Source organism: Microtus pennsylvanicus, chromosome 2 (genome assembly GCF_037038515.1).
Source record: "Microtus pennsylvanicus isolate mMicPen1 chromosome 2, mMicPen1.hap1, whole genome shotgun sequence".
In the NCBI taxonomy this organism is placed as follows: domain Eukaryota; kingdom Metazoa; phylum Chordata; class Mammalia; order Rodentia; family Cricetidae; genus Microtus; species Microtus pennsylvanicus.
The window spans coordinates 123,226,673-123,253,301 of NC_134580.1; the positions used below are offsets into that span (position 1 = coordinate 123,226,673).

At 41.9% G+C, this 26,629-nt stretch overlaps 1 protein-coding gene across 4 annotated transcripts in view; it reads right to left on the minus strand.

Moving 5' to 3' along the window:
• The window catches only part of Ralgapa2 (Ral GTPase activating protein catalytic subunit alpha 2), a 257,852-nt gene that overhangs the window by 55,042 nt on the left and 176,181 nt on the right, over positions 1-26,629 (minus strand). For all 4 annotated transcript variants that reach the window (XM_075962383.1, XM_075962381.1, XM_075962380.1 and 1 more), the window contains one exon: positions 19,938-20,065. In XM_075962383.1, coding sequence (XP_075818498.1) covers positions 19,938-20,065 — 128 coding nt within the window. The remainder of the gene's footprint in view (positions 1-19,937; positions 20,066-26,629) is intronic.

Sequence of the window (26,629 nt, forward strand, 5' to 3'; positions counted from 1 at the left end):
TGCACAGGCATACCACAGTAGCCAATGCTGCTCACGTTTCAATCTGCTGTTGCTTTCGTGGTTGCCTTCCTTTATATCCGTATCCGTCCCTTACATTCTTATTGTAACCCAAATCCCATAGAGGATGGCAGGACCACTAGAGGAAAACAGAGAAGCTAGAAAGGAGCCTAAGTACACCGCCAGAGGATGCCTGGGCTATTTATTGCACAGCTCACTCCCAGGTAGAGGCTCCTGAGGCATCCCAGAAGTCCGAGGATAACCAGAGTTTCATTCCCTGGCCTCTTACACGAGACAGACAGGACAACTGATGCCCACTGCCTTCTCATTCTTTTGAAACAGCACGCTAAATGAGCTCGTCAGGCACTGGAATTTCAAAGAAAAAAAGACTTGGTTTTGATTTTTTTGGATACAGGATTTCATGTAATTTTAACTACCGATCTTCCTGCCTCCACTTTCCAAGTGCTAGACTTACTACCATGCCCTGCTAAAGTAACAACAAAACAAAATCTATACCAACCCTCTCCCCCCAAAAAACAAACCAACCAACAAGCAAATTGTCATTAGTGTTTAAAATTTAGCCAGAATGTAACTAATTCTAGCCCAAGGTTCTAGAGTAGATTTTACTAGCCAGGACACAGTGACAGCTAGTAGAGTCAAACAGAGAATGCTGGCCTGTTTGTGTGTGTTTCACACATGCATTCACATAATGTGTGCTTGAACGAACATGCACACAGTCCAGGCAGAGTCCCTCTTCCCTGCATCGTTTCAGAGGAACGGTGTTCCATAGCTGGGCTGAGTAGAACCACCCGTCATGGATGGAATGTGTCCCTAGTGAGGGTGCTATGAATCTGCAGCCACGAGCTGCCACCTCCACAGTCCGTGTAATGCCACCTAAGTGCTCTGCCTCACATGACTTGCTGCAGGCTGCTGGAGATTAGAGCCATCGATCGCTCCCTGAAGAAGAGTCTCGCTGTGCAAAAGGAAAGTAAGCAGCGGAGACAGACAGCTCACGTATTGATCTGCTCTGGTGGGGAGGCTGTACTTCCAAATGAGGATCAGCACTCCTTCCCCGCACCTAGGAGGGTTACTGTAATATGCATCGGGACACGACAGAGATGGCATGTGGGCCAAACACTGCTGCCCCCTCTCCTGTCAGTGGGCCACAGACTTGTCAGAGAAGCCAGGGGCAGTGTGAAACCTCCAGCTTTTAAAAAACGCTTGCTTTGGGTATCCTATATTCATTCACAGCAGCGCTAAAAGGCTGTTGCCAGAGATCTGCCAGATAAATTAGGGGAGAGCAATTACGGATGCATTTCAAGAACATCCTTCTAGTAAGTACCCAAGAGTCACGAAAAACCTTTTTCCCATAGAAGAGGAATACTCATCAAACTTAAAGGTGGACATTTAAAGAATGGCCCTCAAAACATTTGCTCTCCTTAAAGAAACTGCAACAACATTAGCTATATGGCTTCCAGTTGTTTTTTTTTTCAAACTTCCACAGGCACAAAAACATAAATTCACCTAAAAAGAAAACTGAAAATTATGAAGTATATCAAAACTCATGATTCTTTAAATTATGTGAAATTACATATGGGATTAATGAAAGCAGATTTAAGTGAGACCAGTGAGATAGCTCAGTAAGTAATTGCCTGCTGCCAAACCTGAAGACCTCAATTTGATCCCTAGCAATCACTAGGTAGAAGGAGAGAGAAAACCAACTTCTGCAAGTTAGCTGCCCTCTGACCTCCGCATGTGTGGCAAATCCCATATACCACTTGCTCACATCAATTAATCAACAAGAATGTAATAAAATTTAAAGTGAGAAAGTAAAGAATCCACATAGAACTCAGAAGACTATGTGTGCTTCTGTGGAAGCAGATACAAACTGAATTGTATTGCTTTTATGAGTAGTTGTTGGATTGAGGTCTTTATTTAAAATCAGTTATCTCCTTTTGGTAAGCAATTTCCTTCTAAGCTATAAAGATATCTTATGGTATAACCAAATAAATGGCACCAGAATACTTTGCCCTCGGGATTTCTTAGTGTTTGCATTTTTTTTTATTTCCACCCAACTAAAAATACTGAGTCCTGCTATTCTGGATGGTGGGACTAAAATATGAATAAGACAGGCCTACAGAACTCAACTTGTCTATCTTGGAGCCCTAACCCAGAGTGACCACAATATTGTTTGAGGGCAGCGGACTGGGATGTTGCTGATCTCAACAGGCTTTCTTTTCTCCCTTAGAACTTCAGTGGCCAATAATTTTGAGTTGTCCAATGTGAGACTGCAAAGCCTGTGCCTCCCTGCAACCACCGTTGTCTCTTGAAGCGCCAAAGAGACAAGCAAAAAAATTGGACTGAGGCAAGAATACTCAAACTGGCTGAGGGAGGAGCTGCAGGTCAGGTATACTTGTCCAGTTCCTAGCTATTCCTGCTGCACAGGAATTGCCCACAATAGACCCAGGCAGGACCTAAACCTGAGTCTAGGAAACTCATAGTCATTTTTCTTCCATTGTTCTTAAAATACCTCTGCCACCATCCTTAGGTTATCTAGAAAATCCTCACGCTCTTGTGAAAGGAAGCAATGCTCAGCTTCTATTCCTGTTTACCTTTTTATCTAAAATTAGAAAGTAAACTAAACTTTACTGAGATTTAATGCATGGCCTCACTGGAATGCTTCTAGCTCAGTCATCCCAGGGCCTGTCCCTGGCAGAGGGACAGAGAGAGAAACAGGCAGCAGAACCCTCAGTCACTTTCCACACACTGTGAGCTCCTGGGGTTTCTATGAGTTCTGAATTTTATCACCTCATAAACAATCGTTACAATCCATTGGCCAAAGGCAAGATGTGGCTCACAGGCCATGGCAGTCATTTCTGTCATAAGATCTGCACTTTTTCTCATAGGAAAGTTCTTGTAAAAGTCATTGAACAGAAAGATGAATTACTCATTTTTCATTTCTTTTTTTAGAACAGGAAATGTTCTGGAGCTGGTGGCCTTTTCTGTGATGGCAAGGGGCTGACTTCATTTACTCATTTAACAAGCATTTCCTGAACAAATATTTATCCTGCGGCAGGTGCTGAGGTTGCATCCAGGGTTGAGTCTCTCCTGGAAAACACAAGCATAGTCTGTATCCTGAGCTACCCTTATTTTACCAATTTGCTAAATATTTCTACTATCACCTTTAGAAATATCAGTGGAGGAAAAAGTGAGACAAAAATCTCTGTCCTCATATAGTAGGTCCAGCACATATTAAAAAAAAAAAGTAAGTGGATTCTACAGTAAATTAGATGGCGACAAGGGCTCACACAATAAAAAACACAGGAAGGCCACAGGAGGTACTAGGGATGTGTGTGCACAGATGTGCGTAGGTGTGTGCAAGCTTTACGCAGGAAGCAGGGGGAGAGCTCAGAGAGGTGGGAAATGAGCCCCATGGACACCTGGGAGCAGCTGTGTAGGCAGAGGGCAAAGAGCACAGGCCTTCTCTGTGGCACTCCTCATCTTGGCAGTATGAGCAGGGCAGTGTCGGCTTATTAGTCCAGGCTGCTATGCTGAGGAGAAAAGGGGGGCAAGAGAAGTGAAGCAGCTCTGGCCAGCAATAAGCCTTTAGCTGACCTTAAGAAGTCCTAATGGAAGGAGGACATTTTACCACTGAGAGTGTCTGCCATCTGAACACAACATGCTGCGGTGAAAAGACCTGGAATGGAAACGTTGGAAAGCACAGCCTTTGGCATGGGAATTAACTTGTTGAAGGCAGCCTGTGATTTTGTAAAGCTCTCATTTCTGCAGCATCCAAAACAACAACAATGAAACAATGAACAGAATTTAGTACAGTGCTTCTAACCTCCCCAAATATGTTAGTACATTTTCAATATGTTAAAAAGTATCAGTCAGGTTATAGGTTAGTATAGGTCAGTGGTAGACTGCTTGCTTGTCCCAGGTTCAAACCTCAGAAACACACACACACACACACACACACACACCAGTACAACTGATACAGCATTAAGGAAGATGGAAACTTCCAGCCAAATGTTCAGAGGAATCTTCTTTGTGAAACTGATGGCAAGAATGAACACTGAGCATGAGCTATTGGGTTTTACAGACTGTAATATGTCCCAGCCCATGTACGTCTCTTTACAAAGTTTTGGTTTTGACTATCACCAACAAACAAAATCAAATCAGTCAAGCCTGGAAGGACCTCCTGAATCATAGAACTTTAAACCAAAGCTTTAAAAAATAGCATGCCAAAAACTACCTCTATCTTAGTAAAAGCAGAACAATTTTATGCTATATAAAATACTTCAAAAGAAGCTCTTTACTCTTTATCACATCCTTTCAAAATCCATATTATTGAGCATACTTTGTAATATGGATCCAGACTTCTGAGGCTATCAGTGGACTCAAGGCGGTACTCTTGCTTACTGATGTGAGGACCCTGATGATTTAATTTCCATTCCTTCCTCTGAACAGAACCAAGAACAGAAGCAAGAGCTGTGACCTCAAGTCAACAATGACATGCTGTCCCTGCAAAGCAAGCTCACCAAATTCCTCCAATCTAGAAGTATTTAAATAAACAATTGTGGTTATTATCTGAGTATGTTTTTGGAAAACAAACCCAACAAAATCTTGTGAAATTTCTAGCCTATTGAGACTTGGAAGACCAACAGATGAAGATCTTACTGAGAGATACCCACCCACTGATGCTGACAGCCTGAAGCTGCAGTTGGAAGTCCTTCTCCCCTCATGCAATTCCTTCCATCCTCTCATTCTCTTTTGTAGTTTGTGGTTGGAAGACCGAGCAGAACCATTGGATGCCGACTACAGGCCTTTCCTTTATCCCAGAATAAACACTGCTGGTGAAGAAACTCCTCAAGAGCAGGCTGCCCATCACTGCACCCTACAGTAAAGCCAGGGCCAAAGAGACAGGAGGAGCTCAACTGCCAAGTTCCCATGGCATGCATAGCCTAGGAAGCACAGTGTTCTGTAAGAGAGTGGAATGGTACAACCACTTCTGATCACAGACTATTCGCCAAGAGCCAGACTTTCTTGGGCAACTCAGCACATATCTGTTTTCTTGCTCTTTTCTTGATCTGTTTATATGGGTATGCATGCTTTATCAAGTCTTTTCCTTTCCTACGGTGTGAATATAGTCACAAATGATAATGGGTCTGTACTCAGCAGCTGATGATGATCATGGGAGAAAGATAAAACGATTAAATGACAAGAACTAAAGGGGAAAAATATGAGGTAACACTGCCCAAGGAAGAGAGTTTGGTAGACAACTTCCTCACAAATGACTTTTAAACAGAGACTAAGGGAAGGGAAAGAGCTATGAAGGCGCTGGGAGGAGGGATGGGGCAGACTGAATCTTAGGCAGAACATGTAGTTGCAGAAGCTGCCTTTCAGTTATGTTTTAAGGATAACGTTTTTACATATACTTCATTCCACAACTAACAATAAACTGAGGCATTATCTTCCACACTTTACAGATAAGGAAGCAAGCAGAGGTAAAATACTTGTTCAAAACCAAAGAATTAGTTACCAGTCTAAAATTGAAACCCAACTTCTGTCTGAGGCCAGCTCTCATATATGCTTGAAAATGAAGGTACTAAAACAAAGACATTTTGAAATGGGTCTAGCATTGGTAGGAAGACAACTGCCGTGGAGAATAGGCAGCACCTTCAATTCTTTTCTACCACAGTTGTGAGTAAGGATGAACACTTGACCACAAGAGGGGTGGGGATAGAGCTCAATGGGACTGAAAGTTAGTCCATCTGCGCGCGCGCGCACACACACACACACACACACACACACACACGCACACGCACACACACACGCACACGCACGCCTAGGATGGCTCTGGAGTTCTAAGGCCTAGTTGACCTTACTTAACCTCTCTGATCTAAGAAGTGATCACAGCATACGAATCCGGAGAGAGGTGGCTAACAGTACAGAAATTCACATTCTGTAGTTCTGAAAAGGAGAATAGACCCAGACTTGATCCACAGCAGAGTAGGTAGTAGAAAATGCTTCCCAAACTACAACAGTCTAGTGCACAATAGGAGGGCTAATCTCATCTTATCAGATCATTTACATAGTCTTTCCTGAAACAGCTGTCTAATGCATTGTATAAGGCACTATATGTGTTTATTGTGTTGGAAATGAATTCTACTTTCAAAACTAATAAGCACATAATATGTGAAAGCTTAAACAAAGGGCTTAAGATTTTATAAGTACGGTACTTAAATTTAAGAAAAATTTTATATTTTCTCTGATACACATAGTAACATCAGTTTCTTGGAGTATAAATTCATTCTTTTTACTGACTTCAATTCATTTAATTTTAAACGTGTAAAACAACAACAAAAAAAAAAACCAACGCACACATCCTATTTATTTTCTCATAGTCAAGCTGAAGCTCAGCGGGAAAATATAATGTGATGACAGTTTCCATCTTCTTTGGGGAGAAAGTTATGAGTCTTGGGTGTGAAAGGCACAATGGAGAGTGGCGGCAGCTCCCCCATCGGCTCTCCGCCTTCTTTAAATTCCACAGAGGATGGCAGTTTGGATGGAAACCCCAAAATCTATTCTGTCCATCTGTTTTATTATTCTTAGAACAACTGTCAAAAGTTGCCCAGGGATCAAGTTGCAAACGTACTAATTTGCCTTTGAAAAGTGGGCCCTGGGGGAATTCTGGAACTCTGCTTATAAATTCAGAATCCCCTCAGCCAGCCAGCCTGCCCTACCCTTTGTGGAGGTATGAGACTTTGCACTTCCAGGCATACATCTGCCTCAAGCCCGGGATGCACTGATAGACTCACATCCCACTTCATAGGCAAATGAAGGGGAACCGCAGGGACTTGGCATCTTAAGGGCTGGCTTGTTCCCTGACAAGCAGACTGAGTTTTTTAGGAGGCAGCCCCTTCATTGATCATGGGTGGATGAAAGTCCAAAGCTTTGTACTGAAGGTTTAAAGGCGTGAACACGGCAGAGGGATGCCCGTTCTGTACTCTTTTATATCCTTGGACCAAACAGGAGATAGGCGCTTGAAATGAAACATGGAGGAAATAAGCTGAAGATGAAAACTATAAGCCACTGAACGTGGCGCCATTTGTTTTTGTGACTGTGTTGAAACAAAAACAAAAAGACTGTCTGGATAGGCAGACTGTCAGATGTGGGCTTGTTGGGAATTACAAGGCATACCTAGAGAGCTGTATGTGCTAAAATATGGGGCATTTAGAGAACATGCCACTTTGCTCAAAACTGAAGCAGCTGCCCATTCCTTAAGCTGGTTGTGCTTAAGGCATGTGCAAACATAATATACAGATGGAAGTGCATGAGGGCTTACTGGATACAGGGACACACGGGTCAGCACTGATCCTCCTAGTGACCAGCATTTCCTACTAGTTCCCAAGGGTCTCTAGCAAAAGCTTTCAATGCATAGGACCACAGAATTACACCTGAAAAACAAGATCTATCTGCTTTGGAGTTTGGAGTTTCCCAGTATTAGGGAAAACTGAAAAAGAGGCTCCTTCAAGGCTCACATGATGGCATTTGGATTGTACTTGCTCGAATTACCAAAAAAGTATTCGGCTTTGATTAAAAAATTTCCTTGAGCATGTTGCAAATGACTGCAGCAGGGAACCTGCTGGGAGCCCACTGCAGACGCACAGAAGGGATCACCAGTTGGACCTGCTGCTTTGTCCTTCTTTGGCTTTGCACAATCTCTTATTATAATAAGGCATGTATTATCCTTTTTAGAGATTTGAATACAGAAAGTCTCACTTTCAAAATACTGCTTATAATCCCAGAGTCTACGATGTTTTCTGTTGATGCCGGTCCTTTCAAAATGGAATGGATAATTAGTAAACTGAAATTTGATTAATGTTGGATTAAGAGGTTCTGATGTTTCCCTGCAATGTGTTATTTCAGTCTGTGGTCACTGGAAGAGACTATCTTTAGGAAACTTGTTCCCCCTAATATCCAGAATGGGAAGACGAGATTCAAACCTTGTCTTTTAAATAAAGAGAATTCAATCTGTACATGTCAGACTGAAATTTTCTTTCTCCCCACTTTAAGCAGTTTTCTTTGTTACTCTGAGATGGAGCCAATGAATTAACTAAGAGAGCACAAAATAAAACAGAAATACAAGTTTTCCTCAGAATTGCTCAGGGTGAGTTTTCCTAGTTATGGTGGGTAACTTGGCATAGACAGAGGTTTTAACACCCTCTGGTCTTAGTAGCTTCCAGCACAGACTTTTGGGAAAGTGCATAACTTTCCTGGAAACAAAGGGTCCGTCTGGTCTGGCATAGATTTCAGTCTTTGAAAGTAACCGCTTTGATAATATTCCAAAGAAAATTTTAATTTATAGTACTTTGTGCTTCCAAATGTCAGGGTGAGGGCTACCTCTTGAGGATTTGCTGGTGTTATCTAAAGCCAGATAATGACCAGCCATTTAAATGATCAGTGAGCCAGGTTCTTGTACTCTGTGTTAAAAGTCATGCTGATTCCCTCAGCTGGAGAGTATGAAAGAATTAGAAACCATGGCTCCCTTCGAATCTGTCATTCCCAGGTAACTGTAAATGCTAAGACACTGTCATTTATGGAATGACCTTTTGCTCTTTGAATATTCAGACATCAATAAATGCCAAATGCCTAGAAATGCTCACAGCACTCTGTAAAAAGGTAAGTAGGGTCAGCCAACACTTCTCCTGCATGCTTTTCACATGACAACCATTCCACTTTTCTAACGGCTTTCTAATAGCAAAATGTATTTAGGAACAATAGTGGAATTTGTGTCATCATGACCAAATGATTCCGGTGCAAACCCGAGATTCTTCTGGGGCCCAGCAGGTTTCTGGTCCCTATGGAAACGAAACCTCAGACATTGTCCTCCACTCAGCTGGAGGATAAGGCCGGGGGCTTTTGTGCTCAGTGAGATTTCTTCCACAACCTTCCTGCAACAGACCTTAGTGCTTCCTCCCAACTCCTTTCTAATTGAGATGCAAATGCATCTCTCTGGCTGATTACACTTCCCTTACAGCAACTGACGAATGCAGCTGTACCCAGAGTTTGTAGACTTTCCAACAAGTGACTTCAGCTGTCAGTATTTGCATGCTTGGCCTAGACCAGCCCACTCCTGCTGGTCTCAGAACTTCCTTTGGACATCACAGACATTTTTTATTTATGTGCGTAAAAATTTACACATATTAATAGGTTAAAAAAAACCTGCCCTCCCCATCCCAGCAACGACTAATAGAGTATGTAGGACATAGAACACCAAAGAAGTGGAGCTTTCTGGCCATTTGCCTCTGAGCCTGGACTGTCACTCTTTCCTGAAGGTACGGGCTTTGGTGGTAACAGTAAGTTTAGCCTTGTAAGTTTTCTAACTTTATCTCTGAGTTCACTCTTTCTCCCCCAAATCTACTAAATACTCATGACTCTATGAAAACTGATTGCTGAATAGCCTTTATTTTCCTTTCACATTGTTCAAAAGTCCATTAATTTCAAAGTATAAAGTTCCTCCATAAATTTTAGGGGGTATTAGTGAAATCAATCAATCAGCTAATGTGCAGAGGCTGAGCATAGGACTGTGTACATGTCAGGAAAGTGCTCCACCACTGACTAAATCTCCAGCTACAAAACTATTTTGAACACAATCAGAGGAAACATGCATATCACTATAATTCATTAAAAGGCTATTTCATATAATACCTAGTTTTCCAAGAATTCTTCTATCTAAAAAAAAAATCCTTTCTGCCATTTTTCCCAACGTGCATCTGTTTCCTACCAGGCACAGCAGTTACTCTGAGTGTTCAGCACAGAGCTGAAACTATAGCTTTAAAATGGAAAACCAGGGTTTGCACAAGGTACAGACATACACAGATGCACAGGCAGGCTGTATGTGGACCCGCTTTTCACCTAAGACAATGAAGGCTCCCAACTCTGAAAAAATGCAATATTATAAAGTATTTGTTTTATCTTTTGATTCTGTTTTCCAAAATGAGTTTACCAAATGAAGGTTTTCCTTCCTTCCTGCTGCCTGCCCCTCTACCCCCTCTCCCAGCGTTCCACACATATGCATAATGTAGCAGGAGGTAAAGGTGAGAGAGGCAGCGAGAGAAAGAAAACAAGGTCCACTCTGGGACCTGCAGAGTATGGTTGGAGCGGAACAGTCAATGCAGAGGTGCGTGGATCTTGGCACAGACTTCAAGGGAACAAAGACTGTGTTGGTGAAATAGTGTGGGAGGATGGGAATCTGTATTCAGGGGAGACCCACAAGTAGCATTTAGGTTGGGGTGCAGCAAAGTGACCCTTAGGTCAGCAGAGTGGGAAGCAGCATCCCTGTCCATGACAGCCTGGCAGACAGGGGTGACCCAGTTGAGACGGTGGCCAAGAAAAGAAGAGCCCAGGCTTTTGTGGACATTTTCCCAAGCAGAGCAGCAGCCTGGTTTCTTACAGACTGTTAGAAGTTTAGTTTTCTTGAAATGAGGTCTTTGTAAGTGTCACTGCATACCAAAAAATGGCAAAATAGTTTCTCTCCTTTCATGAAAACTTCCCCTGCAATCAGGTACTTCCTATAGGCTTCATGTCCTGGGCAGCGTTGACACCAAGAAGCAGATCTTTATCATACGGTAAGGTATTCTCTACAAGCCATCGAGGGGACATTTCCTACCCTGTATTTTAATACTTAGTAGGTAAAATGGAAATATTCCAGCTATGTAACTCCCAGCTGGGATCTTCTAGTTTTCACAACAGGCATGGAGCCCATTATTTATGGGAATCAGGCTGGCACCACAATAAAAACTCCAAATGGCAGCACTTATTGGACTTCCAGCCAGAACTGAATGGTGCTTTCCAGTCAGGACCTGACAGCCATGATGGTGGTGCTGGCACTGGGTCTCATGAGGTGGGGACTACAGTGGCTAGAAGGACAGATGTCCAGTGAAGAGGTTAGGTACTACTAGCATAAGGGGAGGAAGATCCAGTAGGCTCAGATGATAATAATAATAATAAATTATTAATTAATTTATTTTTTACTTTTTCAAAACAAGGTTTTTCTGTGTAGTCCTGGCTGTCCTGGAACTCACTCTGCAGAGCAGACTGGCTTCGAGCTCAGAGAAATGCCTGTCTCTGCCTCCTGAGTGCTGGGATTAAAAGAGTGTGCCACCACCATCAGCAAGCTCAGATATTCTTAGTCTTTAGGAGAAATAAAACAAGAACAACAACAACAAAAAAAAAAACCTTATAGTTTGTGGGCTGGAGAGATGGTTCAGCCATTAAAGGCTGGACTCACAACAACAACAACAACAAAAACCCAAACCAAACCAAACAAACAAACTCACTCCATCAAAAACAAACATCCCCCAAACCAAAACCCTACATTTTTGGGGGAATGTGGAGATGGCTCAGCAGTTTCGGGTGCTTGCTGCACAATCATGAGAAGCAGAGTTCAGATCTTAGCACTTGACACAAGCTAGGTATCCCACAAATGGCTATAACTCCAGCTCTAAGGGATCCAATCCCCTCTTTTAGTTCCCAAGACTGAAGAGTTGCTCATACCTGTACACACATGTACATATAATACACATGCATATACACACTAAATAAATAAATTTTTAAAAAATCTACATTTTTTTTTAAAAAATATGGGCTGGAAAGATGGTTCAACAATTAAAGTGCATACTGCTCTTGCAGAGGACCTGAGTTTGGTTCCTAGTTCTGATGGGGACTCACCACAGTCTGTAACTCCATGCCTTCTTCTGGCATCTGCAGGGTCGAGACATGAATGTTGTACACATATAGACAAAACACCCATATACATAAAATATTCTTCTAAAAATCTGCAATATAAAAAACCATACTCTTCCTGTTTTTCACTGTGGCTGACAATCTTCAGTTTTGTGTTTTGGTAATACAAGAAGGCCAAGAGCAGTTCAAACAAAGCCCATCTGTAGGTTGGATTCAGTCTGCAGGCAGCTGGTTCTGGGCTCTGGATGTTTGCATGACACTGAGCTAAAGCTGCTGCCTGGCTGGCTCTGCCCAGTGGTGCCAGTGCTGCAGATAGTTCATTTACAACCTCCCAGGTACCAGAGATGCTGCCTTCTTGGTCTGAATAGCTTCCAGATGCCTACGGCTGCATAACAGTCACAGTTTCCCTCGATTGGCTCTGAGCTGTGAGGCCCTTCTTTCAATGTGTACCCCAGAGTAGCACACTATCTTTGGATGATGATGATGCCTGGATTGTAGGAGCAGAGACTGGATTCTAACTCCTATGAGTGGATCTTTTTTGTGCCTTTTGCACCATGTCATAGAGAACATATGCTACATATGTTACCCTTTCATCTCTCACCTCAAATCTGTGGTCACTACAAATCTCCAATGTTGTTCACGACGGCTCCTATCAAGCCATATCACTCCACCCCCGCTCTTATACAGCTGGTTACCCACCCAAATATATGCCATTTCTTTTATCCTGTCCTGTCTTCTTGTTTGGGCCAAAGGTCTCATCTGCTGAGATAACCCTTAGTTACTGGCCTTGCCTTGGGTTAGTTAATCCACTTTAAAAACAAAACAACAACAACAACAACAACAACAAAAACCCAAACAATAGATCTGGAACGTTGCTAAATCATTAATAAAACTGTTGAATGGAAGATGGGCAGGCTAATGGACAGAGAACAGCCCAGTTCCAGAATTATGGCATTACAGTTCTGGCTACAGTGAAGTTATCCATCTCTCCGGGTTCCATAATTCTCTCATGTATGCCAGGTGATCATGATACTTTGTCAAAGTTAAGATTTGTATTTTTAAGCTTCTAAGCTCTGAAAAAAATGTAATGTGTTTTTGATACCCTACTCTGAAGAACACATTCTTTTCTGAAGTTTCAGGGGCTGTTTAATAATTTTAGCCTTATAGATTTACAAGGGATCCAGGCAACATTTCAAAAAATCAGCCTTTAACCCTATTTGGAAACGAGGGAAATACTTTCCTGTTCCAGTGCACACATGTACACAGACACATCTCTAATGGCTCTGAATTCTGATACAAATCTGCTGTAACGGTAGATATGGGTGGCTTTGGATAAGGACTTTACTTGTAGGAGCCGATCTCCTTTCTTTTTTGTTGTAGTCTCTGCCATGACATCCAGAAGATGGGGACATTATTATGAATGTGGATCTTCTAAGCACTTGGGACTCCTCCTTTAATCTTAAAGTACAAATTTTAAACTCAAATTTATCAGAAACCAACTTCCTATAAAACTACTTTGGTTGCTCTTTCATGCCTCCCTGTTTTCTTTCTCAGAAAGTCATTTAAATTTTATTTACTTATCTGTTTGTTTTGAGACACGTCTCACGTGTACTGGGCTGGCCTGTCTCACGTGTACTAGGCTGGCCTTGGACTTGCTATGAAGCTGAAGGTAACCTTGAACTCCTGACACCCTGAGTCCACCTCTGAAGTGCTAAGACTACACGTGTGAACTACCATACCCTATACAACTGAAATTTTAAAACTTCACTTTTAGCAATCTTCCATTCCTCAATTCTTTTCTCTTAGTACCTCCCATGGGTAGCACTTGTCCCCCTTTTCTCTAGTTCTTGTACTGTGCTTCCCAAGTGTCTGGAGTACGGTTTATTTCCACTTTTCTCCCACTCATATACAAACTCCAGCACAAACCCACCAGTTTCTGCAATACTCAAAGGCATAACACATTCCTTCAAACAGTTACGGCATAAATCCTAAGTGGTACATTTTTGTGGTTCACCTCCCGTTTTCTAAAAGATGAGACTATCTGCCAGTTAACATTAGTTTGCTGCCTATAGTAGAATGCGCTTTGAGTCAATACCAAACAGTATTACCCATTATAACTCTTTTTCTTGTAGGTCTGGTTAGAGGTCCCAATTCTCTTATTTCCCTTTGGTTTTTCAAGACAGGATTTCCCTGTGTAGCTCTGGCTGTCTAGAGCAACCAGGCTAGACTTGAACTCACAGAGATCCGCCTGCCTCTGCCTCCTGAGCGCTGAGATTAAACACATGTACCACCACTACTCAGCACAGAGAGGTCCCAATTCTTAAAGTATCATTCATCCCTTTCACCTGCAACTTGCTGCCATTCAGTCTACTTAATTCGCCTCCCCCCCCCCCAGTAATTATCCCTCCATAAGTGCTCAATCCCACCCTAAAGTAGTTTCCTTTTTTTTTTTTTTTTTGGTGCTGTAATTATCTGGTATGTCTTGACTTCTCGCTTGCAGAAACTCAGTTCTTAGTCTTCACACACAATTTTCCATGTAAAGACCTGAGACTATTAGCCTTAGTGGTGGATGAAGCCAACTACTAGGATATATATTGCTTGGCTGGTTTGCTGAAAGTAATGCTTCCTCTCTCTTCTTTGTTCCCTTTCCTATGTCTCTATACCTACCTGTTCCTTCAAAGTCTACTCTTTAATTGCTCCACAGAAAGCTATCTATGGTTATACAATGAATCAGCCCACCCCTTGTATAGGTTCTAATCTATTCCCTTGTCTCTGCTACAGACCGGGCCCTATTCTCTCTCCTTCCACAGTTCTGTGCATGCTCTCTCTGCCTGTCTTCTCTGTGTGCCTGTGCCTGCATGTGCATATCCTACACTCTGCCATATGGAAGCATCTGTCATTCTCACATGTAATGGGCTTTCATAGCCCGGTCCATGAGCAAACAGTGTCCTCTCCCTTGGAATATCTTATTCATATTTATACTCCTAGTGGCTAGGATGGTGCCTGGCACATGGCAGGAAAGCTGCAGACGTTGACAAATGCATAATTGATTGTGCATGGTGGAATATAACACATGGTGTGGTTTGGTTTTCTTTCTGCGGTGTAGGGAGAAGGGCAGAAAATAATCAAAGGTCTGTCCTGGAAGAAGAGCTCAGGATCCCACTGGACAAGAAAGAACCTGGATTGTTAGAGCTTTAGAAAGAAGGGTCATTTTTGAAGCTGTGTGAATTCGGAGCAGGATCTTGTGATGATATTAAAGGCACATGTCTCTTAGATATATACCAAATATTTATGCACCTGTCAGCTGAAAATGAAAGCAAATCTCACTCGTGACAGAAGAGGTCTACAACTACATTATCTTAGGAATACTAGTTCTCTCCAGATATTGATACTTCCAGAGAGTAGAGATGGCAAATGCCACTGAGACTATTGCTCTATTGAAGTGGACATTTAGTCCAGAAAGCTACCATCTGCTTGATTCGGGGTGAACTCCTCCTAATGGGCACATTTCATATGGTGAAAGAACCTTTTCCATGACAAGGAGAATGAAAGCCCTTGGCTCTAAAGGTTGTAGGAAGTTTTATCAGCAGACCACAGTTTCACTTTGGAATCTTTTGTTGGCTTGGGAACTGTAAACATAACATGTGACAAGCTTCCTAATTACTGTTCTCTAGGCCCAGGAACAGGCCCTACTTGCCTGTGAGCGATAGGAGAGGAAGATGGTAGGTGAGCTAGCTCTCACTACTCGGTGGTGCAATGGCCACAGGATGAAGGTACACTTGGCAGATTTGGTTCAGCCCACTGAGGAGGTTACAGGAAAGCCCACAAGCCACAAAAAGGGCTGGGCACCATTACAGGGTGTTTTCAACACACGGCCCTACTGTGTTCACATTTTCTTTTTTAATTATGAGAGACAATGATTTTTTTTTCAGTCTTCTTTGTGCCTCTGCCACGCAGTTCCAACTGTTTGATCAGTTATCCAAGAGAACCTCACACAAGAACTCCTTTGATATTGACCTTAAGCTAGATTTACTGTTAAAAAGAGAAATAAAAAAGCCCAAAAGACAAATTTGTTTGGGCAGTGCTTCCAATCCCCAATTAATCAGAAGTGCATTTTTTCTAAACATTCCAGAGTCAAACTGACCCTTAACTGTCCACATTTCTACTATTAGTTAAAATTTACATAAAACTGGATCCCAATCAAATCTATTCTAAGGAAGTTAAACATCAATCAACCAGGGAGAGAATGGGGAGATAGAAACAACCCATTTCACTGTCTCTCTGCTTTGGTTGTCATTAGGCAGTCTGGTTGTCATGGGTCAGTGTGTGGTCACTACACAAAAGAAGCAAGTGCTCCCGCCTCAAGGATTTACAAAGGTCTTAACTAAGTGGTCACTCTGACACCTGGACAGGGGGTGACACTGAGAAGAAATTAGTATCTTGTCACAACTTAGTAGTTATTTCACAACTGCAATCTACGTATTAGAAGCAAAACAAAGTCTCAGGATAGTTACGTAAAAAAGCCTGGCTGACAAGGAAATTCGTATTGTTCAACTCTGGCCTTGCATCTCGGGAACAGGTAGCTGTAATTCTTCCAGCTATTTGGTCTTTAAGTGAAGTTTTTTTTCTATGGCAGCAGACACAAACTGCTTCCTTCCTTAATGAGTCTGGGTTCACACCAACACAGCTGTGCGAAGGGATATACTGCCTGACTTTAGGGGAAACAACAACACCACACACACCTCACACACCCCTCCCAATGCCATACATTTAGAGCCAGTGTTCCTCAACATGCACAGGAGATTTCAGGGCTTCAGGGCCACTTGGCTTGAGCAGCTGGAAATGAGAACCCTTTCCTCAGTGACTAAGATATCCTAAAAGCTGAGAGGTCACACTTTTCTGCCAAAGCAGAACTTGCTTTGACTGTGGAAAGAAAGCAGCAGTGAGTGGCCACAGAGCCACAAGTAACCAGAGAACCCTATCAAACCCTTTCCAAGCTGTGCGACTCCCTTGTAGTAGTCAATCATTTGCTCTGCAAACTGCCACAGAAGGTGAGGGATTACGGGGTGACCCAGGTTTCTCTGCCTCTCGGTTCTTCCTTGCTCAGCAGCAAACTAATGGTGGAATACACACACACAGGAAGAACAAAACATATGCACACATGAGCTATGGCATATGAATTGCAGAATGCTATTGATGTCAGCTGATGAGTTGAAAGCTTATAGATTTATTATCAAATTAGTACTCTATAATTTAGAATGATAAAAATCAAAGCAAATAATTTAAAATTTAACACTCCTTTACTTTGAGTGATGGTAAGTAGCAAACATTGGAAGGCAGTGAAAAAACAGAGTGCTTTATACTTCAGGACCTTTCTAGGCACTTTCTCCCTCTCTTGAAAAGGAGTACCAGATGCTTGTTCCCCACTGGTCAAGTTAAGTCACGAGCACTGGATCAAGATACATCCAAGGCACTGCTGATGACCTTACCCCTTAGGGGTCTGCACAGGGCTTGTAGGGTATGGTGGCACCTACACCTCTTGCCTATCCACTGTCTACTGGGCAGCCCTGGACGGACCCTCTAGCATGCTGTTCTAAGATGAGAATCCTGAGGTACATGTGTCCTGGAACTCTGAGCAGCTTCTTTGGGGGTCACCTAGAATGCCATTGCTATCACAGCTGACTCTTGGGTCCATCCATCGCAGGCACCCTCGTGGACCTGAACATGTACAGGAGTCAGGTAATATATACACCTCCCAGAGCACTGAATCTCGGGTCCTCTGCTGAGTGTCACCTGTGCTCCTCTCATTCTCCTTGGAGAGGGCCCCCTTATCCTGACTCTTGTTCACCCCAACTCTCAGTCTCTCTTGCTCTCAGAAAATAAGGGACTGATTAGCCTGTGCGCTCTTTAGGTGTCATCTAGGTCTATAAAACGTGTCAACAAGGACTGGGCTCCTAGAGTCCTGCTGGGCTGCAGTGGCCCTAGCTTCCGGCACTGGAGTTGGCAGACAGGCCACAGGAACTGTGTGTTTGGTAAATGAAGGCATGCAATTAGCACTCATAATTAGGACTGGTTAGAATAGTCAGTGGTTTTGAAAATTCAAATATAAGACGATGTCAATGAAGCAGCAAATTCCAGACAACAGCTATGACACTGGAGCAGTTCAGATGCTCCCCAAAGCGCACTGAGGACTTCAACGTTCTAGTGAACCTTACAGGAGCAGCTGGCACAAGCTCACACAAACAGCTGTAAAACTTAGTGAGGATGTTTAAAGTACAAAAATCTCCCTTTTCTCTTTCCCATTTCCTCATTTTTATTATATTCCTTATTTCTGACTACAGTATTAGCAGTTCTGCAGACAGAAAAAGCTACAAGATCAAAAATTTTTTCCCACATGACTACAACTGTATACAAATTTGTGTAAATCATTTGATTAACTGTTTTAGATATTTATTTGACTAACAAATTAATTAAGAGAAAAATATTTAAAACTTTATGATGATCAATATAATAGGTTTTGTTATTATTTTTCCTCTTTATACTAAATTGTCCTCTAAGATATCAAATCGTCTATTTTATGAGCTATTTTTGAGTACTGGCACCTACACTCATGATGTGATTTCCTTGAGGTTTTTAAGGAGATACTGATCATTATCTTTTCAACCCTTAAAAATACTGTTTTCCCTAAATCTGACTGCTCAAAAGCACATAGCTAATGTTCAGCAAAATGACAAAACATTTATTTTGTGATTTGTTTGATAAGGGGAGAGGGTGTGACAAGATTAAAAAAAATCAAAGTGGACTTCTACAAAATAGGATGTTCTTGTTTTTAAAGGACTTTTGTTGCCTCAGACTAGTATCCTTGACTGACAGGTGTCTAGCTCATTCCAGGTCACATACCAACTGACAGACCAGTTGGTGGACAGGTCTTTCTCATTTTTGCCAAGAAGGTCCTGTAAGCTGCAGTTTATGTGAAATATAAACTCCATGCTGGAGGTGGAAACGGCAGCAGCTATAGGTTACATCTGGGGTGTTCTGGAAGTCTCTGCAGAGAGTGCTGCTTCCAAACACTCCCCACCAGTCAGGACAAAGCATGAGTGTGTGCTGGAGGGAATAATGCAGCCTGGCCCCAGGGGAGGGACCAGATGGGACCTAATAGCTCTTTTCTACTACTAATTTCTATGATAATTTTAAGTTGCCACATGGCATATGTACTTTTTAAAATCTAAAGGCAGGATATTATTCAACCGAATGACCAATATTTTAATGAAAGGTATGTCACAAACTGTATCTCTTTACATGTTATTTCTCACTCGCCCGCTACCCACTAATAATACGTCACTTACAATCAGGCTGGGAGAAGTCTATGGAGAGGTCAAATAGAATGTGTTTTTAATCATTGTTGATACCAATTAGAATAGAATGTGTTTTTAATCATTGTTGATACCAATTAGAAACAAAGAAATTCTAAGTTTTGTTAGGAAGTTAGATGGTTTTTGTAGTGGTTTTATAAAGTCATTCATCTTAATCTTTTTCTTTTCTTATAGTTGGAGATCACATGTGGATTTAGGAGCTATACATATCAATTATTGCTTGAAAGAAAAATTAGAAACATGAAATTTCTCCTGTTTTCAGAGATGAGAACAGAAATTAAAAGAGGAAATATGAATGATTGGAGAAAGTTGTAAAAAATTTTCTTTCCACTCTTAGTGATGGATCCAGATACAGTTTGATTCAAGGACTCCCTTCCCCCTCTCTTCTGCCAGGTGTAATTTCTCCTTCCTCCATCCATCAGAACTCTCTGCATTTCTCAGGTGCTGTGTACAGTTTCTGATTTATTAGTCACTTCATTTGCTTTTTGCTTTCTGGTGCTCTGAATGAGAATTGCAGTGGTTTGCTACATATTCCTCTTTCTGCACAGTGGACTTTGACTCGAAAAAAAGAGACTGAATCTGGGAAAAGTCCCAGAAGCCATGAGCTTGAGCACGACAGTCACGGCCTCTCAGACAAAGACTCCTAAACAAACTAGGAAAACAATGTTCAATGCAGCCCCATATCATTGTACTTCATAGAGATCAACAAACAGCAGCACAGCCTGGGCCTGAAGCCCACTTACCTCTCCTGAAAGCTCTCCAGGAATCTCACCCTGGGGAGGGTTAATAGGTTACATATTCACAGCAAAAAGATACAAGCTCTGATAGAGTGGGATGAGGCACTTCACCGCTCTGCTGGCATTGATGCACGTGGCACAGATAAGGCTTGGCAGCAGCTTCCCACTCACGATGGCTCCGTCGAACAGAGGCCCAAAGAACGGAACCTGGAATTCAGAACAGAAAAACTATGTTCAGAACCAGGCTTGGCTTTATTTTGCTAGATACATTTCCACCATGTGGGCAAACCACAGTGTTCGTGGATGTCTTTCTTTTCTCTTCCTTTCCCCTCTATTAGAATTTCATTAATTCTACTCATTAACATGGAGGTTGTTGGCTCAGTGAGATTTGGGACTGGAGCTGGCTAGTAACTCTTATATACACGTACAATTTCTCTTGATTTTTCACAATATTATATGATAGACCTTTGTGAAGAACACACACATAAAATCTCTGCTATAAGCTAACTCAAAGTTTATTACAGATTTCAGAAAACCAACAGTTAAACACATACCGTATATGATGTGTAAAATAGATGATGATGATGCAGAGAAGAGCAAAGGGCTTTTGGGTGGATGTGTATCTCCAATTATATCACAATGAGAGGGAAGGCTTTAATGGAAATGTTTCATTAAAAGTCTGTAGGAGTTGGAAGAATGAACCAGGATCTATGAGGACAATGGATGGAAGAATATTCCATGAAGAACAGCAGGTGTCTAGCTTGTATTAGGAATAGGACTAGTGTGTTTAAGCAAAGGCAGGAGAGTCACAGTTGCCAGAGCCAAATTGTAGAAGGAAGACCAAAAGGGAGAGAAGTGGGGCAGGAAACAAGGAGAACTTTGTAGAAAATTGAATAATTCTCAATTTCTACTCTAAGGAAGTCAAAAACCTTCTAGAAGGTTTTAGGGAAGTGGAAAACAACATCAATTAAATGTGAAAAGTAAGATGATCATTTCAGAAAATAGCTTTAAAATAAGTGTTTCATGCCAGGCAGTGATGGCCCACTTCTTTAATCCCAGCACTTAGGAGGCAGAGGCAGGCGGATCTCTGTGAGTTCGAGGTCAGCCTGATCTACAGAGTGAGTTCCAGGATAGGCTCCAAGCCTACACAGATAAACCCTGACTCAAAAAACCAAACCAAACAAACAAATAAGTGTTTCATTAAATTCAAATTCTATTTATAAAAAATTCTTAGCTATTAAATAAAAAGGAACTTCATTAAAAGTATTGTTGGACATTTGAGTATCTTCACTCTTGCGGCCTGCTGCTAGTATATTCTGTCCTGTTTATTGTTTTGTGTAGCAGGACAAACCCCTTCACAGTCCCCCAAACCAAAAACCAAAACCAGTTTGCACTAACATATACTAAACTATGGCAGTAGTGAAACACTGGGAAGTGGTATGTGAGAGTCAATGAGAAGAGCACTTTCCTTAGTGAATTTGCCAGGACAGGAGAGAAAGAAAGGGGCGAATATGTGGATATTATGAGTTGGAAGGAAATAATCAAAACTGTTACTATTTTAGTTGTTATATTATTATATAATTATAATAAAGAGTCTGTGGGAAATGATCAAAACATCAACAGATATAGAATGGACTCACATAACCTACTTTTCTACCCTCAGCAACAACTGATAAGAAAATAAAATGATAGCATAATTATTATCATTATTTTATTACATCATAAAATATGATCTACAGAGGTCTTATAGGTTTTACAGAGAAAAAAAATCACAAAACCTTCAGAGAAGTAATCTAAGTACATGAGATGATCTTTTCTGCTATATCTGACAAGAAGTCTCTACATCACCATCACTTCCTCTTATAGACTCATTCATTCAAGGACTCAGTGCAGTGTCTGGTTTAGCCTGAACAGTTACACAAAGATGACGGAGGCTAAGGGAAGTAGACATTCCTTAGGAAGAATGGGGTAGAGGCTTACTTTAGTTGTAGGAAAGCATGTTGTAAGCTGTGGCATAAGAGATAAGATACTAGAGCAGTTCATACAGGCCCTATGGAGCCAAAGGGAGGAGTCACATCTACTTGGGACCTAAGACCCTGGAGTTGGTGATGTTGACTTGTGAGATGTGGCATATTCCAGGAACCAGTGACCCCCAAGAGGGTGGTGATTCTTTTGTAATTAGAAAACTGAAGTCTAGGCCTAAGGCAGGGCCTTCCACATTACTCTTGTTCTCCTGTTCTTTTGATGTTTGATTTCTTTGGAAAAGTTAATGCAGTAGTACTCCCGTTCTCTTTGATGGCTACTGGCTACATTGGGCTCTGGGATCACTGTGCACTGCTACAGACAGTAAAGGAGGGTCTGGATGAGCGGCCCTACCCTAGGAAAACAGTGCTGCTGTTGCATGGTGGGGACAGGGAACAAAGAGCTCCGGGGCACCACATCCTGGTCCCATACTCAATGATAAAGTTAATGAAAGGCTACATGCAGAGTTCTGATCAGAACCTGGATTCCAATGTTTCATCTATCTAAAACTGAACAACTCCCAAGTGTCTTATCCTAGTGTAATGACCAAAGTCTAGGTATTAAGATTTTCCATGACTGTTAACAAACTGGCTTTCCTTACCAGCTAGCTGCAAGATGGAAGATAGCTATGGAGCTCCTGCCATGTCGGCCGTGACTAAATGATACACAGCTCTGGCTGAGAGGAAGCACATGCCTAGAAATTACAGCCCAAGCTAATTTATACCCATCAGGCTGGGGTGCAAAGCAGGACATTTTCACATCCAAGCTTTCTTATTGGCCAACTGTGAACACAAAGGCAGCGTTTTGCTGAGAAGTAGTGATCCCGAAGTTCATGGCACCTGCTATCACTGTCAAGTACATCAGCCTAAGGGTTTAACTAGCTGCAAGGGTGACGACAATATTTGGGACAAATCTCCATTTGATACATAAGAACTAATCCCCCAAGGACTCAGCTGGAACATTTTGATGCTTTCAACTGGAGCTGGCAAATGCTTCACAGACAACCTTGAGCTTTTAGAATCAGACTATTGCTATGCATGGGTTTACTGAGATCCAGTCCATGCTGAAAACTGTCTTCTTTCTTAATCGGCCAGTTATACACCCCAATGCTGCAGGTATCACACTCATAACAAAGATACGGCCATGATTTTTGTGTCTGGCTTTTGGCACTGACTCTATCGTAAGAGAAGACAGTAATGCAATATAAAGGTTTTGGATTTGAGTTTCTTCTGAACATCTCATATTTGTCTTTGGTGTGGCTATAGGATGAATACTCTGAAGCACACACATATGAAAAGTCCTTCATTATTATGCATCTACATACAGAGGCTACAGATGTATTTTTTAGATGATCCTTGAAAGTTAGGTGGCCAGAGACCAAAATGGCAAAGTCAGGTAGAGAGAACACATTCTTTTATACTAGAGAATACCTGCTTACAGCACAGAATGATGGGGGAAGAGAAATGATCTGAGAGGTCAAGAGCAATTGCCATAATGAGCACAACCGCTATGAAGCAGTAAGTGTACGGGAAGGATCACCGCAACCGTGAATTCGGAAATAACTTTAGATGTAGAGGTTAAGTAGAGGGGTTATTAAGAGCGTCTGCATGTGTGGGAAAGAGCACGTGGAGAGCTGTCAGATCTTGACAGATCGAAACAGCTTTCCCCATAAATGCTTGGTCAGGAATAACTCCCCCCCTCAACCCCCAAGAGGCTCCAGCTGCTCTAAAGGAGCATGCTTCAGCTGGACTTCAACAGAGCTTTGAGGGGGTTGATTAGAACAACAAATAACACGTTTTCCCACATCTTTCACCAATCTTCTATGCAAACCTAAAACAAAAGGTACTTATAAACGATGATGAAAGGATCACATACCATTTGGAGAATAAAGAAGCTTCAATAAGAGAGGTCAAAAGGGTGAAGTAACTTCTAGGCAAACCAGAGGCCATGCAGACCAGGGCCTGGTCCTGCTCTAGGGATGCCCAAGGGTAGGGGACATCCAGGACTTGCTGGTACAGTCAGAACACACCTCCTATAAGCACCTTCCTGAGAGCTACGACGCAATGTCTGGTCACAGCTTTCCGCTTGGGGACGTCTACAATCCCCCAGGAATTAGGAATTGGAAGGGAGCGGCTGCACTTCTGTATCTGTACCTGAGATACTGAAGTGAGAGACAGTCAATTGAAAAGGTAGTATTAGAAGACAATTTGTCGGTTTAGGGAAAAATTTTTGTGGAAAGTGCAACATAATATATTTGCAGCACTTTGCACATGTGGTTCAGGGCAAGATGTGGCAAGGTGACACAGGGATGTCTTCAAGAGAATACAGCTCTCTTTAGGGGACACTCTAAGGACTGCGCTGTTCAGAAAATGGCTTGCTGAATTTGAGCTAGTTTCCTGAAAGACGAGAGAAAACAGATTTAAACTATTTCACAGAGCCTGGGGTAAATAATTTTCAAGTAATGAGCAAGTCCTGTCGGGAAGCAACATGGCACCTCAATGAATGTCTTATAAAAAAAGCTGACCACTTAATTTGTCCTACATACATAATGAATGTATGTTTTAATTCATTAAGAGATTGTGTTAACCACAGACCAGGAGTTTTAAAAACTCAGGAACATCTGAGTGGATGTCTCCCAACTCTTCTCTATCCCCACTTTACAGAGAAATGATGAAGACTGGAGTGGCTTGCTGCTTTTCTCAAGGTCATCAAAGTCAAAATAGTGGTCCAGACTCCACTGTGACCCAAGGGGCTCTGCATGCACGGCCTGCCAGCCTACTTCTCTGATGCTGGTCACATAGGGTGTTTCCTGTAGTCACTCCTGAAGCTCAGACTACCTCAGGTCTTTGTCCTGTCCTTCCTGCTTCATACTTGATGAGATCTGGAATACCTGCTTCACTGGGTCCCAGCTCAATTATCATAACCCAGGGAGCCTCTCTGTCCACAGAATCACTGTGCAATACTTCCCTTATCTCTGATCACTTTCATTACTTGAAGCTGGCTGATACTGCTAGCCTAGCTTCTGATTAGTGATAGCATGGTATATTCTTCATTAGCATTTATTTAAAGGTCTTTGCTAGATGGCTTATTGTTGGGCCTTGTCTTCCTCTTCTCCTTTTTTTTTTTGCACCTTGAAAATGTCTGTGTTTTTTTTCCTATTGCTAAGATTGAACCTGGGGCTTGTTCGTGCTATTAAGTTTGTACTTTGTGTCTGAGCTATACCTCCAGTCTTTTAATTCAATATTTAGAATAGTGATTATAAAGTTCTAGATAGTGATAATTAATATGTGCTGTGTTATTTTAGTTTTCGTTTTGGTCTTCCACTTCTATCTTCTCTGGTTTTATCTGAAAGTTCTTATGATTTTATCTTTCTTCTCATTTATCGTATCAATTACAATTCATATTTTAAACACTTATTTATTCATTTGAGGCAGGGTTTCCTCTGTGTGATGGCCTAGGCTGTCCTGGAACTCGCTCCGTAGACCAGGTTGGTCTTGAACTCACAGAGATCCCCCTGCCTCTGCCTCCCAAGTGGTTGGATTAAAGGCTTGCACCACCACTGCCCAACCCTTAAACACTTTTTTAGAGGTTGCCCCACATTTAAAATACTTCCATAATTATTTAAAATGCCCCCTTTAAATAACACTATGAGAGGCCCATCCCCAAACCCTTGGTCCCATTCTTATGTCATTGTTGCCCACTGTCACTTTAAATTATTGTTGCTATTATTATGTGAAACATACTACTAACCGTTAGATCAATTAACAAGAAAAGTGAAGTACTTTTTTTTTCTTTTTGGTTTTTTTTTTTTCTTTCAAGACAGGGTTTATCTATCTAGCCCTGGTTGTTCTGGAACTCGCTCTGTAATCAGGCTGGCCTCAAACTCAGGGATCCGCCTGCCTTTGCCTCTTGAGTGCTGGGATTAAAGATGTGTGCCAACACTGCCCATCAAAGCATTTCATTTTACCTTCATTTATTCCTTCTCTAAAGTTATTCTTTTTTATGTAGATGCATGCATCTTCTTTTTGTATATGTGGTGTTGTTTGTTTGGGTATGTGTACATGAACATATATGAAGGCCAGAGGCCAATGTATGTCATCATCTCTTGAACCTGGAGCTCACTGACTTGACTACCCAATGAGCTCTGGAGATCCTCTAACTCTGTCTACCTCATCTTAGGTCCTCAAGTTTATGTGACAGGCACTATCCTGACAAAAATAGCCTTTATTTTTTCCTACTGTTAGAAGAATTTAACATTTAACACAAGATTCTCTCAAAATGTCTTGTTTGGTTGAGGAAGTCTCTACTTTTGAAGGATCATTTCCACAGACACAGAATTCTGGGCAGTTTTTCTTTCATCACTCTAGTGCACAGCTCTCCTCTCTTCTTGTTGACATGGTTTCTGAACAGAAATCCTGTATAGTGTTATTGTGTGTCTCTGTAGTTGTTTGTCTCCTGATGTATTCCCTAAGACTTCCTGTTTGGTTTTTGGCTTATGTCCTGGTGTCCTTTGGTACAAACTAAAAAAGCAGCCTCTGTACCACCTATCCTTCCACTCTGTTTCCTTTGCTCTGTGATACTCATTCCTACTGAAAAACTCTTTCAATCAGTCCATCACATATTTACCGCCTGTTCCACATTGCTAGGCCCCGGTATCAAGGACAGACAGATAGACAGACAGACACACACACACACACACACACACACACACACACACGAAAGAGACAGGTGGATTTCTGTGATACCTTG